General features: G+C 40.3%; 1 protein-coding gene across 1 annotated transcript; it reads left to right on the top strand.

Annotated features, from left to right (window-relative positions):
• rabgef1 (RAB guanine nucleotide exchange factor (GEF) 1) lies at nt 1-14061 on the top strand. The gene is made up of 9 exons (XM_013275178.3): nt 1-222; nt 4459-4641; nt 4852-5048; nt 6348-6511; nt 6618-6699; nt 6839-6971; nt 7445-7536; nt 9582-9838; nt 11756-14061. The coding sequence occupies exons 2-9, from the start codon at nt 4463-4465 to the stop codon at nt 12164-12166; spliced, it is 1515 nt and encodes a 504-aa protein (XP_013130632.1). The 5' UTR covers nt 1-222; nt 4459-4462; the 3' UTR covers nt 12167-14061.
• Nucleotides 14062-15224: the final 1163 nt, after the last annotated feature.

Genomic DNA, 15224 nt, shown 5'->3' with positions numbered 1-15224 from the left:
CACAATCCTTGGTTAGGAGAGTCCTGTACGTTTCTACTTCCGCTCTGGGTAGTAAAAATGCTTGCGAATAAATGAGATATCGCGTAGCTGTCGGACTTCCGTGTTGTTGTCTGCGTGATGACGTAGTCGTCCGGACCCTCACGGTCTGGTCAGCATACCAGGCACAAACGCATCGGAGGCGGAGGTCTGTTTCCAGCTCCTGGACGGTGAAATCACAAACAGGTGAGTACCCGATCGGCACAGCGGGCACACGGCGTGTTCAAAAAGTAACAAAACAAGTAATATTTTTATTGAGCTGCCTTATTTTCCTGCGACGGCCGTTAAAACATAGCTGGGCTGGCTGCTCGATGACCTCCAGACTGCAGACAAATTGAAAGGGAAACCTGATTGAAGCTTTAAGGACTTGAAGGAGGGCGAAAACTTGTGATGTGTGTGTTTGCGACCATCTGATCTTGGCTAAATCGACCACCCGTGAGAGATTTGGGCGATACAAAAATACAGGGTAGGGAAACATTTTCGTAATCTTCACTGATTGGACTGCTCGGGAGCTTTAAATCTGCTCTAAAGCTGTAGCTGGAACCCTCTTTTGGAAGCTGAAACAAAGAAGCAGCTGGGGGGTGTCGGGAGCTGCAAGAGCGTTCATGGCCCTCTTATGGTTGTAATGGACAGGGCAGCTCCCAGGATCACGGCAGTGGGGGGCCCACAGCAAATCAAAATGCTTGATCAGGAGAAAAACAGATGTGGAAACCGCTGCAGCTCTGTGTCTTGCAGAAGAGTTTAAACATTGTTTTTTCTTAGATAAGTAGTCCAGTAAAAGTCACACCCTGCTAATCAGTTTTAGCATCAAAATATACTTAAAGAGTTAAAGTATTCATTCTTATTAGTAGGTCAGAATGATTTATTCGTTTATGTGTGTATCACGTTAATGTTGCAGCTGGTGGTGATGTTAATTACTTATACACTGTTGGGTATCTTTAGCTATAATAATACAGCATATGGTATGGGGGGGGCTATTGATTGTCTTGGTTACTTGGGACTTGACACTTACATGTGTGATGTGCTATACATAGAAAACAGCCTCAATATAAAAGAAAAGTGGGAGCTTGGATTAATGATAGGGTGGGGCTAGGTTTCACAGCGGGTTCACCCGAAACCTTGGCTAACTGTGACCTACACCCATTTTCACACCTTGGCTAGTGTGATTCGGTAGAGGATCAACAGGGGGCCCATGTCTCTCTTGGGGGGACACTCGCATAGGGCTTTAATCTGGGACTCTTCACTATTTGACCCTAGAACTGAAGAAGCTTCTCAGATGAGAGGTGAAACGTCTTCAAGCAACTTAAAGAAGTCCAGGCGCTTTTCTTTCCAAGCTCCTTAGACCCCAAGCTTGGATTAAATGTGTCCACTGAGGACAGCGCCCGGGTGGTTGTGTATGAATAGTCACAAAGGATAGATAAAGATTGGAGGAGCTGCAGGTTCATTGGGGATCATGTCTTCTGGGCCTGCCCAATATCCGGGGATATTGGCAGTTATTACTATGTTCCTATGGTGTTTGTACTTCCTCGGAGCACTATAGGATAACTGTTAACTGGAGGAAAACATTACTACCAACACTAATCCAGTGGATGCATAGATTAATATAGATAATTGAGTACATGACATCAAATGTAACAGTAGTTCTGATGTACTTGAATGCTTGCTCAGAGTATTCGAACACTGCATTTTTTATTAGTTTTAATTTTTATTATTAAAATCTTTGCTTTTACGTCTTCTTAGTTTCAGCTAGCTTCTGTGTGAGTTCACATGTTTCACTTTAACTTTAACTTAGTTTGTAGAAGTTTCTGTATTTGCATCATCTGCTGAACGAAAAAAAAAAACCAAAGAATTATTTCTTATACAGAAATAATTCAGGAAACACAGCGATCCCATTCACTCTGAGGAGTATTTATCATTTATTACTGCTGTTCATGAAACATTTATAGAATAAATTATGAAGTTAAATTGAACAAAGTGAGAACTGAAACAGATAAAATTGCCTTAATATGTGCAATATTCTCATTCTCATGTTTTCAGACTGATGTAATTCAATCAGATGTAATAATACTGTTTAAATTATTAAATTCCACTTCCACTTAGTGCTGTTTGGCCTGCCGTGCCATTTGACTTAACTGACAGTAATGAGGAAAAGCTAACCTATGAAGACAAGTTTTCAGCAAGTTTAAGATTCCTGATAGAACCTGATAGGCTGAGAAAGGCTGTTCCAAAGTTTATGTGCTACAACCTCAAAAGTGTGATTGCCTCTAGATTTAAAATGAAATTGTGGAGCCTCTTAGATCAGATGAACTAAGAGGCTCACTGCTGTTATAAGGTTTCAGTAGCACTGCTATATATATAGGACCGTGTTGTAGGGCTTTATATGTTAGTAATAAAATGCAAAATTGGATTCTGAATTTCACTGGAAGCCAATCAAGGGTGGCAAGAATATGGGTGACGCGTGAGCACCGCCTAGTTTAGTAGATAATGTCAAAGAAGCAACAGAGCAAAAGGCAGTTGGTTTAAAAAGAATGAATAGATATTCCACTACAATAGATTCCTACATAGCAAACAAAACAGCCTGCTTTGATGACAGTGTTTTTCCACTTTGCTGCATATTGTCATTTGCAGCCATCTTTTGCCCACAGTGTCGTGTTCCCTGCATTTTGGGAGCTCATGATTCTTTTTGATTCTGCTCTAGGTAGTACTTTGCGCTCTTTATGGTTTGATCTTTGCTGTATTCTTCCACCTGTGAGCCTTTAGTTCTTATTAGTTTTAGTTACCTGTGACTGAGGGTCGTATTCAGTTAGTTCCCATTTTGTGTTTTCATTCACTTCCTCCTTCTCTCTTGTCTGTTTGTCTTTTGACTTTAAGCCTGCCTTCCTCTTTTTTCGTTCATGTCAAATTAATCTTGTTTCCTGTTTATTTGTGTTTTATTTCCTGTTTTATTTTGGTAGCTGTTGTCTATCCGTTGTCATCTCAGTTTTCCTTTGTTGTGTCGTCTATGTAGCTGGTTGTATTTCTAGTGATTTCTGGCTTTCCTCCTTGTGTATTCTCGCATTTTGGACTGTATAATACTCTATTCTCTTGCTGCATTAAATGCTGACTTTGTCTTTGATTTTCACCTGCTGCTCTTGGATCTGTAAAACTATAAATAGGACATGCAAATCTTCATACTGGGGAGTAGGCAACTCTTCATATCAACTCTTCAGATCATAGTTAGAGGTAATAAACACGTGAAACTGGCTTTGTGTTCTACAGCATCACAGACCACAGGTTCTAACTCTTGAACGATGCCATGAATTACAGGCAGGTTAAGGTTTAACTGCTCTCAGGATCGCAGGTCCTAAAAGTGAAAATCAATTTTAGACCAATTCTCACCAAGGGGGCATGCAGAATATTTACTTTAATTATTCTGATACATTCTGAACTTCTTAAGAAGTTCAGAAGAGATTTTACTATAGTAACTCAGGCACCAACGCCAACCCCATTATGGTTGCCTGCTGCTTAGTGCGAATGTACAATGACTGGCTAAACAACATGCAGAAATGTGTACATACTGACATTTGACACATTGATAGTCACTCAGATACTCAGATCCATCATGGAAGTTGTTACAGTGGTAAATATGGTATGTGTCCCTTTAGTCACGCCTCCTGAGTAGGTAATCCCCACTTGAAGTCTCGGGTATAGAAAATCTTTTCAAAGCGCGGTCTGAAACCACACTGCAGTGAACGAATAATCAGCATTCGTCCAAGTCAAGGTTTTTATTCTCTGTGTCATGAATAATAATACTGTTAGATAAGAGGAGTTTGAGACACAGATTGCAGGTCATGCTGGCTGTTAGAAAAGCTGCAGGTTTAAGGCACTCTGCCATAGGGTTCACATCCATCTATAATATACAGTCTATGGTTAATTGCACAAGCAAATACTAATAAAACAGAAAATAAAATTAAAAAATGATTAGAAGTCATTGTATATTGGTAAAAATAGAAACTGTAAATTATCAAAAATTCACCAGAGGGTGCTAAAATCACTTTTCATCCTTTGATTTCTCTCATGTCTTGTGCGATGGACTAAGATACAGGAAAAAGTGGAAGAAATCATGGATGCTGGGAAGTAAGTAGAGGAGAAAGACAAAGTGAAACTGAGTTATGAGGAGTCTCTAGTAAGACTGTTTTTATTTTAGTCTGTGTCTGAGTGTTACGGAAGAACTCGATAATTAGAGTGTTCCATTTTTATTGCAGAGTTTTATTAGTGTAGCGCTGCTGGACTGGCATGTTATTCCTGCCTTAACTGTGTGTGTAAACTGTTTAATAATCTGAGCTGCATAAACAGGCAGCGGCGGGGAGATGGGTCTGACCAGCAGCGCATACAAACACACTAATAAATCAGATGATGAATTTTTCATCCTGTGTCGTCCAGCATTATGAGTCAGCGGACGGAGCGACGGGGGATACACGTGGACCAATCAGACCTGCTGTGCAAAAAGGGATGCGGTTACTATGGCAACGCAGCCTGGCAGGGCCTGTGCTCCAAGTGCTGGAGGGAGGAGTACCAGCGGGTACGGCAGAAACAGATCCAGGACGACTGGGCACTGGCAGAAAAGTAAGACCTTTAGCAGCTAGTCCTCGAACGTCTCCAGAGGAAAGCAAAGTGTGAGAGAGGCTAAAAGTAGAAACACAGAACAATGTGCTAAATAGCTCCATTAGTGAATGAACCACTTTATAAAACACCAGGTGCATTCATTTGAAAAGAAACGGTCATGCTCATTGCAAGCTTATCGTTTCCCCTTTGATCAACTTTGCTTGGTTCCAGGCTGCAACGAGAGGAGGAGGCGGCGTATGCCAGTAGTCACGGCGTGCAGACTCAGTCCACAACGCCCCCGCAGCCCGGACATACCTCGCTGGGTCCCTTCTCCAAGTTTGAGGAGAAGAAAACCAACGAAAAGACTCGGAAAGTGACCACCGTCAAGAAGTTCTTCAGCCCTTCGTCACGAACTGCTTCTAAAAAAGGTATCACATTCATTAACATCAATGTGTGTGCACTTGGGGTGCTTTGTGAGTGTTTTATTGATCGACTCGCAGCTGCATGCTTTAGCCTGAAATAGTCAAGGGCTGAGATTAGGTGTATATTGTCTTACCACGTCCTGTTTTTTTTTTTAGTGGGACAAATGCCAATAATAAGCAACTGCAGGAGGTTGTAACTTGATAAGTCATCAGTTAAAAGCAGGAATATGAAAAACCAGTGGTTTAATATACAACTGGAGGTCCCAAGAGAAATGAAGACTTTGGGAAGCACATGCTGATTTTAGAAAGTGGTTTCTGTCCTAAGAGCATAATCCATATTCTTCCCCTGTCATCAGAGCGCCCAGCTGCTGGTCACATTAAAAATGGCTTAGTTTGCATGAGTTAACAATCATTGCTTTGGCTGTCAAAGCTGAGGAGAATTGTTGTTTTTCTGAGTCCATTCAGTTAAACAAGCTGAAAGTAATATTCAGATGTTTATAGTGTTTTTTTGTTTTTAAATCTTAAGCCGCCGGAGACAGTGATAGGTCGAAACAGATGTTGTTGTTCTAGGGGTATCATGCAGTTGTTGGTCAGAGGATAACAACAACTGAAGTTCAAACCAAGCATCAGAATGATGAAGAAAGGTGATTTAAAAGATTTTAAATGTGGGATGGTTGTTGGTACTAGATGAGCAAGTATTTCAGACCCTGCTGATCTGCTGGAAGCATCTCTGGGGTTTAAAGAATATAGTTTGAAAAAGAGAAAATCCCTCATTGATGCAGGAAGTCAGAGGAGAATGGCCACAGTGCTTTGAGCTGATAAGAAGGCAAAAGTCACTCTAATAGTTATTGTAGAAGAGCATCTCTGAGCTCACAGCATGTGGAGCCTTGAAACAGATAGGATGCAGCAGCAGCAGAAGACCACCCTGACTGCCATTTCTCTCAGCTAAGAGCAGTAAGCTGAGGCAACAATTCACATAGGTTAACCAAAATTTTAAAAATAGTAGATTGGAAAAATGTGAGTCTTGATTTCTGCTGTGGCATGTAGATGGTAGGGTCAGAATTTAGTGTAAACAACATGAAAGCATGAACCACCCTGCCTGGTATCAGTGGTTCAGGATGTGTCCGGTGTCCGGGATATGTTCTTGGCACACATTTGGGCTCATAAGTACCAACTGTGCATCATTTAAAGCCCACAGCCTAGCTGAGTATTGTTGCCAACTATTTCCATATATTTCCATATATACACCCATGGTGGGGAGAATTTTTTTAATTTTAAACATGATTTTTTTTTTTTCCTAACTAGAAACCCAAGAAGGTAAAACCAGTCCGTCCATCAGCCGCCATGCCAGCTTCGATACGGACCAAGTGTCCAAAGACTTTGTGGAGTTCCTGAAAAACCTCCAGAAGCCCGGCCGGGAGATCCACAAGCAGTGCCGAGCCTTCCTCGTGAACATGTCAAGCAAGAAGGTGCGACGTACTCTGATGCTCAGTGACTTAATGACACCAGTCATTTACTTTTGAATGTTTCCATGACTTTCCACATGAATAACCTTCTAAGGTCTTTTGTCAACAGGACCTGGGTGCCGATGAGCTGTCAGAGTGCGTTCAAGATTTCTACCAGAACTTGGCCGACCGCCAGATGACTCACTTTAAAGGTAGGATTCCAGAAGTTGCAACTTTACCTCAAGTATTTACAACAATCATTAAGACGTTCTCAACTCAAACAGTCTGAGGAGCCACTAGATGGCAGCACAATCAGTATTTTATATGCTCTAATGTGCCTTTGTTCACCAGGCTCCTCTGAGTCTGTGGAGCAGGTGATGGACCAAGTGGAAAAGTACATCATGACTCGTCTGTACAAGAGCGTTTTCTGTCCAGAAACCACGGATGACGAGAGGAAGGACTTGGCCACACAGAACAGGATAAGGTGGGCCTTCCTGGACTTAACAACTCAGGACAGCCTGATGTTTTTAGAATATAATATTTTATGTTATAATGTCATTTTTGTGGAGTTTGCTGGCTTTGGCATTAGATTTTGTGCAAACATGGGGGTTTTATGTGTAAGCTGTGTGTGTGCCTGGTGAATAGAAAGCCTCAGTGCACAGCGCTCGCCTTTAATCTTCATCCGCCTGTGAAAACTTCAGTCTGAATGCTTTCTGAGTCTGTGCAGTTGATTACACAATAGCCATTTTTAGCTGTGTTTTTCTTACATGTGAAAGCACAGTGGCAGCTGCTGACTGCACGTGTCTGATGTGTTTGTCACCCTGGAGCGAAGTGACTGTAACAAATGTGTATGGTTACATCATATCCAGACACAAAATACAAAAAATAAGGGTGTCAGGCTTACGTGAATGAACACAATGCCTTTTTTTTCTCTGATTCTGATTCTCTGTGTTGCAGGGCTTTGCACTGGGTGACCATCCAGATGCTCTGTGTGTCCATGGATGAAGAAATCCCGGAAGTCTCTGAGAATGTGGTGAAAGCGATAACAGGTCAGCGAGCGCTCAGACGTGCTGTGTGATTGCATTTGATCCTAGCGGTGCTGTCGTTTTGCAGTTTTGTCCTGAACTTCACCGAGACCAAAATCGGAGTTAAAAAAGAGTGAATATTTTACCCCATCAGATAAACGATTGCTCATGAGTATCACTGCTGTCCTCGCTTGTTTCTGCCACACACAATGTGTCCACATTAAAACAGTTTTGGGGAGTTAAAAATCCAAGTAAAATTGTACAGAAAATGGTTATAAAAAACACTGAAACCACAGAGTCCCTGGGTGCTGGAATTCACGTAGGCATTAGTCACCCACCTGGTACCTGTTGTTGGAAACCTAGAAATGACTCCCAACCCTTTAAAGACAGTGGCCTACCCAGAAAAATAGTATACCCCGCCATTCAGAAAAATACTGAGGAGTAGCTCGAGAAACACAATGAAGAGCTTCCAAGCTCCCAGAATTGCAATCCATCCATCTCCAGAAGTGAAGAATGTATAACTCCACCTGAATATGGGCCATCTCTCCTGTAGGGATCCGTTGCAGTTGAAGGCAAAGGCCTTGGCGGTCTGAAACCCCGCTACTGAAAGTGATTAAAAATGTGAATTAGAACCCAAAACTAACAACTGCAGTTCTTCTGATGGCCACTTGAGGCTGGTTCCAAAAGTGACTCTGTCCTCATAGACTTCCATGTTAAAATCTTAAAGTTAACAGCATTAAAAACCATATTTACAGCCACCTACAAAACATGGCTTTGACCTCTGTGAATTATGCCTTTTTATAACATCTCTATAACTTCACACACAGATGTGCCAGCAGTCCATGAGGGTTCACCTTCACTGCTTAGACTCACTTAAATTTAGTTTGGCTCATTTACTCCATTTATGAGTCTTTTATTAGAATTGTAGGTGATGCAGCACGGGAAAAGGTGCAGACTGAGAAATCCTGACTGTGCACATCTTTACATCAATGTCTGTAAATATTTATCAAAATTAGGGGCAGGGATAGCTGAGTAGGTAGAGTGGTTTGAAGGTCGGGGGTTCAAATCCACTGAATGGCTATCCTGAGGTACCCCTGAGCAAGGTACCGTCCTTACACACTGCTCCCCGTGCTGGATTGCCTGCCCGCTGCTTCACTAGAGTGAATGGGTTAAATGCAGAGAGTAATTTCCCTACGGGGATAAATAAAGTATGCATTATATTACAAAATTATGTCAGAAAATGTAGTTTATTGAACATTTTAACCATTTCTGATGTTTAAACTCCAAAAAAAGAAGATTTTGTCCTGCTCAGCGCAGCCACACACACCTAGAAGGGCGATGGGGTCAGTGAAACTTGCCCCCTTTAATGATGCTGGCAACCTTTCCATCTTTGGCCTGAGGCGATAATGCTGTGTGGATTGCAATTGATTGGCTGTTCTTGTAAACCTAGTGAGTTTTTATCTGAAGTTTAATCATTTACTAAAGCTCAATAATCCAAAGAACAGAGACAGTTTGACACAGTTAAGCCTGTCAGCCACTGCCTATCTACAGGGTCCTAACCCATGCGCGGGGCCCAACGGCTATGAGCCACAGGACACCTCCTGATGGTTTTTGTAGCCCAGAGGGGACATAGGCTGTTTCAGGCAGGTGTTCTTAATATTGTGGAAAAACAGTGTATATCTGCTCTTTGTTCTATGTTCTCCTTTGAGAAATAAGCAGCCTTTTGTCTGCCTTTGAAGAGGTTTTTCTTGTCTTTGTAGTCTTTAAAACTGAGCTGTATGGCTTTCAAACAGTCGCTCCATCCATCCTTCATGTGCAGAAATGAGCTTAACTTGCTAATGGATTTGATCTGGCAGCGCCGTGCGACGTCTGGTGCTGCAGATGGTGAAGACAGACGCTCTGCTGTGAATATATAATGTTCTTTAAGTGCCAGGATGGAAATAAGTCATTTGTAAATCATCCTAATATATTTTACCTCCAGAGCAGAACAAACCAGTTTTACTTAATAAACATACGACCTGATTAGCTCTTTGTTTCAGCCTTCATGAGCGAATCTTGGTCTGTTCCAGATATCATTGAGATGGACTCGAAGAGGGTTCCTCGGGACAAACTGGCCTGCATCACACGCTGCAGTAAACACATCTTCAGCGCTATTAGGATCACCAAGAACGAGCCGGCGTCCGCCGACGACTTTCTCCCCGCGCTCATTTACATCGTGTTGAAGGCTAATCCTCCACGACTTCAGTCCAACATCCAGTACATCACCCGATTCTGCAACCCCAGCAGGCTGATGACCGGAGAGGATGGATACTACTTCACCAACCTGGTCTGTTTTTCTTTCTTCTTGTCCTACTTCAAAGCGTGTTCAGATGGTGACCTGTGGTCCAATGAGGGTTTTCTCACTAGTAGTTTAACATGTCTCACCTGTAATAGTGTTTCTCCTGCCTCACCAACAGATTTTGAGAGGTGATTGGTCATGTGAGCACGATGACGTCATGCACGAGAAAGGCAATGAGTCTGAGCTGCTTTACTGGAAAGAATTCAGTGCATTGAGTAAATGAAACCCAAACTAACAAAAATTGCACAGAGGAAAAAAAAAGTTTAGTTGTAGTGTCGGTAATTTCCTTCCAGGATTCATTATAAGGAATCGATTTGTGTTGTTTTACCTAAGAAGTGTGTTTGCTTCAGGTGGCAGAAAAGCTGATTTAATGTGTTTTTGTATACTTAAGCTAACATTATGCATGAACATTTTCTGGTCAAAGCTTCTAAACTGTGACAAATTTCTGCTTCTTCCTGTTGGATTTTTTTGTGGATGGATTAATTATTTATTTGTAGTTTTTACTCGAGTCTCTGAAAGTTAAATTTGGAGGATTCTGTGAGATTCTACAGTAAAAATTGATGAATCCAGATAATGAAAAGTGAAATAAGTTTTGTGTTATAATTGTAAAGTCAAAGTAATGATTTCAGTGGTTATTTAACAGGCAACACATGTTAACAAACATCAATACACCAAACCTGCTAATTTACATAAGACCCCTGTTCAAGATGTGCCTTAAATGCTGGGAATGAGGAGCACCTCTTTATTGTCTTTGCTGAGCTATTCGTGCACTTAGTTCCCTTTACTGACGGCACAGTTTGTCCAAATGTAATTAAACCCCTTAATGAATAATATCCAAAGATATGTGGGTGTATGGAGTAATTAATGAGTGTTATGTCATAGACAAATACATTTTTCAGATTTGGAGGGCTTAGACATCTCTGTCTGCTTTTTTTCATTTTAAAGAAACAAGAAATAACCTTATATAATGCTTATCTGCCAATTTTAGAGGCACTGATAGGTGCAATCGCATGGCCTTCAGACAGAGCCACACAAGCTCTTCCTCACTAAGCTAAGCAGAACAAGATATACGCTCAAAGGCCACTTTATTAGTTATACTTTGCTAGGATCCCATTCTTGTATCTTCACGGCATAGTAGCAACAATCCAAGCGTTACAGCAGAAACCGAGACTCATCAGACCAGGCAACATTTTTCCAATCTTCTGTTGTCCAATTTTGGTGATCCTGTGTGAATTGTAGCCTCGGTTTTCTATTCTTAGCTGATAGGAGCGACACCCGGTGTGGTCTTCTGCTGCTGTAGCCCATCTGCTTCAAGGTGTGATGTGCTGTACATTTAAAGATCCTTTCTGCACATCTTGTAACGAGTAGTTATTTATGTTATTGTTGCCTTCCTAACAGCTCAAAGGAGTTTGGTCATTCTCCACTGACCTCTGGCTTCCTCATTTTCTCCCAGAGAACTGAGCGCTTTTTTTTGGCTGTTTGGGAAAATCCCAGCAGATTTTATGATGCTTGGCAGGTCGACTACATGCCTAAATGCACTGAGTTGATGCCATGTGATTGGCCAATTAGATATTTGCATTAATGAGTGGTTGAACAGGTGTATCTGATATAGTAGCCAGTGAGTATATTTCTTAGTTGGTTTCTTTTATTTAATTATTTTCACGTGTGTTTTAAACCTGCATCCTAAGGCTTTAAATGAGGCCTGCAGAGACGTTTATGTGAATCTTTAGAGAAGCATAATTGTCACGTCATGGCACTCTGTTTCCTAAAATGTTGGACTAACCCTTGTAACATAAGGCCATCTGGCTCTCTGTGACTCAGTTTGACGTGCTGTCAGAAAATCATCCATGATTTCAGTTGGTGTTTTTTTTTAAAAAAATTAATTAATTAATTTTTATTTTTTAGTGCTGTGCAGCTGCCTTCATCGAGAAGTTGGACGCTCAGTCTCTCAATCTTTCCCCGGAGGAGTTTGAGCGTTACATGTCGGGCCAAGCTTCGCCAAGATGCAGCAGCGCAGAGGGCGAGTGGCCCCACACCGGTCAAGGGGCTGGCGTGGCTGCCACCAACCCTGTCCTGGCCCAGCTCAACCACAATCTGGAGCAGCTGTCGAGCATCAGCAGCCGGCAGGAGAAGGTGATGGAGGCCGCTCAGAGCCTCCAGGCTGACCTGCTCTCCTGGACCGAGAGCGTCCAGCGGGAGGTGAATGACATCCTGGAAAAATATCCGCTGACCTGCACAGTTTCTGCCATCGATGCCAACAACATAGACAACGACAACCTGCCGCCACCGCTGACCCCACAGGTGTTCGCAGGGTAGTAAAGTTAGCAAAGGGAGAAGAAGCATTTCACATGCCATGAAGGTACTTTACTTTGAAAATGGGAGTTTCCCAGTAGCCTCTGCACCTTAAATTTAAAGTGAAGTCATTTCAGTCAGAAAAAGGAAGAGAGAGGGGTGAGCTACAGGGAGAAGCTGCTTTTATTTGATTATTACTATTATAACTGTAACTATAAAAACACACTCCACATACAATTGTTAACAAGGGATGCACGAGCTATGGAACATTTCTTTTTGTATAAGTTTGTTGTATTTTGGGGCATTTTACATGGAAGTTTATGCTGACAGTCTCCATTTATGAGACTGCCTCATGTGGCCATTTATGGAACTGCAGGAACTGTATTTGGCAGCTCAGTTTTGGCTTTTAGCCGTCGAGGTTTCTGCAGTTATGTTGCACAATTCACTTTTATTCAACACCAAATGGACAAAATAAAACAAAGAAAAATCAAACAAATTTGAAACAAAATTTAGTAGGTTCAACAAAAAAGGTGTGGTCAATGGTCATTTTACAAGAAAATAGGAAATTTATTAGGAAAAAAACCTTTTAAAGTGGTGAGAAAAAACAGGCAAGTTTGCATTAAAAAGTTATGAGGAAAAAAATGGTTAATTTCTCAGAAATATATGGTCAAATTACAAGGAAAAATTAGAAAATTTGTCAATAAAAAAAATGAGAATTTTTTAAAGAGTTTTAAGAAAGAAATTCATGAGAAAAGCTGGACAAGTTTGCGAGGAAAAAATAGCAAATTTGCTGTAAAAATGTTTATGAAAAAAACTGTAATTTTGTAACCAAAAACAAACAAATTTATGAGAAAGAAATGGCAAAAATATAGCACATGTTAAACTCGCCAGCTGCTATTATACCTAAAACTTGTCACTATTTTGTCCAAACATAACAGGCAGATGATGCTAACAGGCTGGAGAAGACAACGCTCGTGTTAGTACTAAATGATGATATGATATGAAGTAAACACACCTAAATTTACGTAACAATTAAAAAAGATTTTAAGTGCGCAAATACAACAACCAGCTTCAGATGACTATCACTTATTGTCAGCTTTGATTTTGATTTTGCTCTTATTAATGCCAAAATAAGCTCCTAAATGTAGACTGATGATAAGCTTCTGTCTGCCCACATTTCTTTACATGTTCACTCTTTATTTCACTAAAAAGCAATCCCGCAAAAGAAATAAATTAAGTAGCAGACTACTGCATTTAAACCTCTGTGTGTGTGTGTGTGCAATTACGGTTTCCCTGTAACGCCTTCAGCTGCCATTGTTATCTGCCACAGTCTTGAATTTTTGTTGGGTTGGAAGTGTAAACATCTGCAGGCCTGCAGATCGACGTTTTAGTCTGAGGACAGTTTCACGTTTGTCATTTTGTGGAGAAAGGAAATTCAGGTCTTACACATTTATAACACAGAACCGCTTACAATTATCCTGCAAGCATGAATTTACCTTGAATACACACATCAGGTTTTGTGTAACTTATGTTTCAATATTGTTCTGTGTGGGGGTTTTTATTTTTTTTTAAAGATTTACAGTGTTTGTCTGGCTTTCTGCACCACATACTGGCCTCTGTAACAAACCATTGCAATAATACGCATGTTACATGATAAAAATACTATTACTAATGTATTTTAGATATTAATTTTTTTAAAATCTCATTTTGTGTACTGTATATTGTTAAAACAGTCCAGTGTCTGCCACTTTCAACCACTCCTGGTCCTGTTTCTGTGTTTATTTATTGACCAAGGATCTTTTAAGTACTGTCAAATTCAATAACATTGCTAGTCGCTGAAATAAAAGCAAAGGGATCATATAAAAGCCTATAAAATGTGTGATTACTGTAAATTTACTCAGCTGCAAAAAGCACCTCCATTTGCCACGTGTGGCTTGTTTAATCCTGAGTAGTAACTGCTTGATCTTGAAAAGGTTTTTGCTGTATATTTCTTTTTCTCTGTGCCACAGAGCTCTAATATCAGAGCTACATGTTCAGGCAGTAGCAGCAGCGCCAAATGTGTATTAATCCACAGCGGAAACTAGTCCCATGCGATTTCACTATTCACTCTAAGCTACAGTTCCCAACTATTTCATCTAAATTTTATATGTTTGTGATTTTAAAAAATAGATTTATGCCTTAACATGTAATTGAAATATTTTGAGTGCGTATGAAAAATAATGAAATCTGTTGAATTGAAATGAGAAAACAATGTGTGATGAGCCAGACTTGTGAAGTAAGTCTGCTACTTTAACTTTAATTGATACTTAACTAAAGTTTTAAGTAAATTAAAGTGAAATCTTCAGATGAATCACATATGAAAGAATTAACACAGTTAATACCAGTTAAATATTGGAGTGATAGATGATGTTGGTTTTTTAATTTTTTTTAATTTTTGTTTTTTTTTTCCTGAGTGGAATAAAGAAAACAAAAAAAGTGTTTTGGTCTTGTTCCTTATTCCAGGGTTGTCAAACATATGGCCCAGGGACCATGACAGGCCCGCCAAAGGGTCCAGTCCGGCCCACTGGGTGACTTTGAAAAAAAATTTTAATCGGTGAAGAATTTCTGACTTTTAATGTTATTTGTTGTAAATAATAGGACATAAAAAGAGAGCTGAAAGTGTTTATGAATTCTGAGCCAGAGGTTTAAATCAGTTAGTTTTACAGCCGTCATACTGACAAAGACCTCACCGATGGTGTGTACACAAAAATGTTAAAAGCATTAACCCTGTCAAGACTGAACCATTAAATGATTACAAAAAGTAATCATTTAATAGTTAAATCTGGAGTGTTTATTGAACAATTTAGCAATTTAAAAACAAAAGAAACATCAATTTAAATTTTTATCGTTTTGGCCAAATCCAGCTATTTTTGTGCAGTTTCAGATTTATCAGCAATTTCCTTTACAGAGGTCTCATGTATCAGAGATCAGGGTTTAAGGGTTTTTTCCTACGATTAGTAATGCATAAAATAACACAACCCCCCTTTTTTTTTATATCACTATACAACAATACTGGGGATTTAGTTTTTCCAGTGAAGCTGAA

Source organism: Oreochromis niloticus, linkage group LG10 (genome assembly GCF_001858045.2).
Source record: "Oreochromis niloticus isolate F11D_XX linkage group LG10, O_niloticus_UMD_NMBU, whole genome shotgun sequence".
Lineage (NCBI taxonomy): Eukaryota > Metazoa > Chordata > Actinopteri > Cichliformes > Cichlidae > Oreochromis > Oreochromis niloticus.
Note: the sequence above shows the minus strand (reverse complement) of the source record. Positions and strands in the feature narration are given on the sequence as shown.

Excerpts from the sequence above, each read along its gene's own strand:
- rabgef1 (XM_013275178.3), top strand. The coding sequence starts at position 4,463 with ATGAGTCAGCGGACGGAGCGACGGGGGATACACGTGGACCAATCAGAC. Across the intron at positions 6,512-6,617 it reads TGAACATGTCAAGCAAGAAG|GACCTGGGTGCCGATGAGCT; the intron begins GTGCGACGTACT and ends TTTTGTCAACAG. Across the intron at positions 7,537-9,581 it reads TGTGGTGAAAGCGATAACAG|ATATCATTGAGATGGACTCG; the intron begins GTCAGCGAGCGC and ends GGTCTGTTCCAG.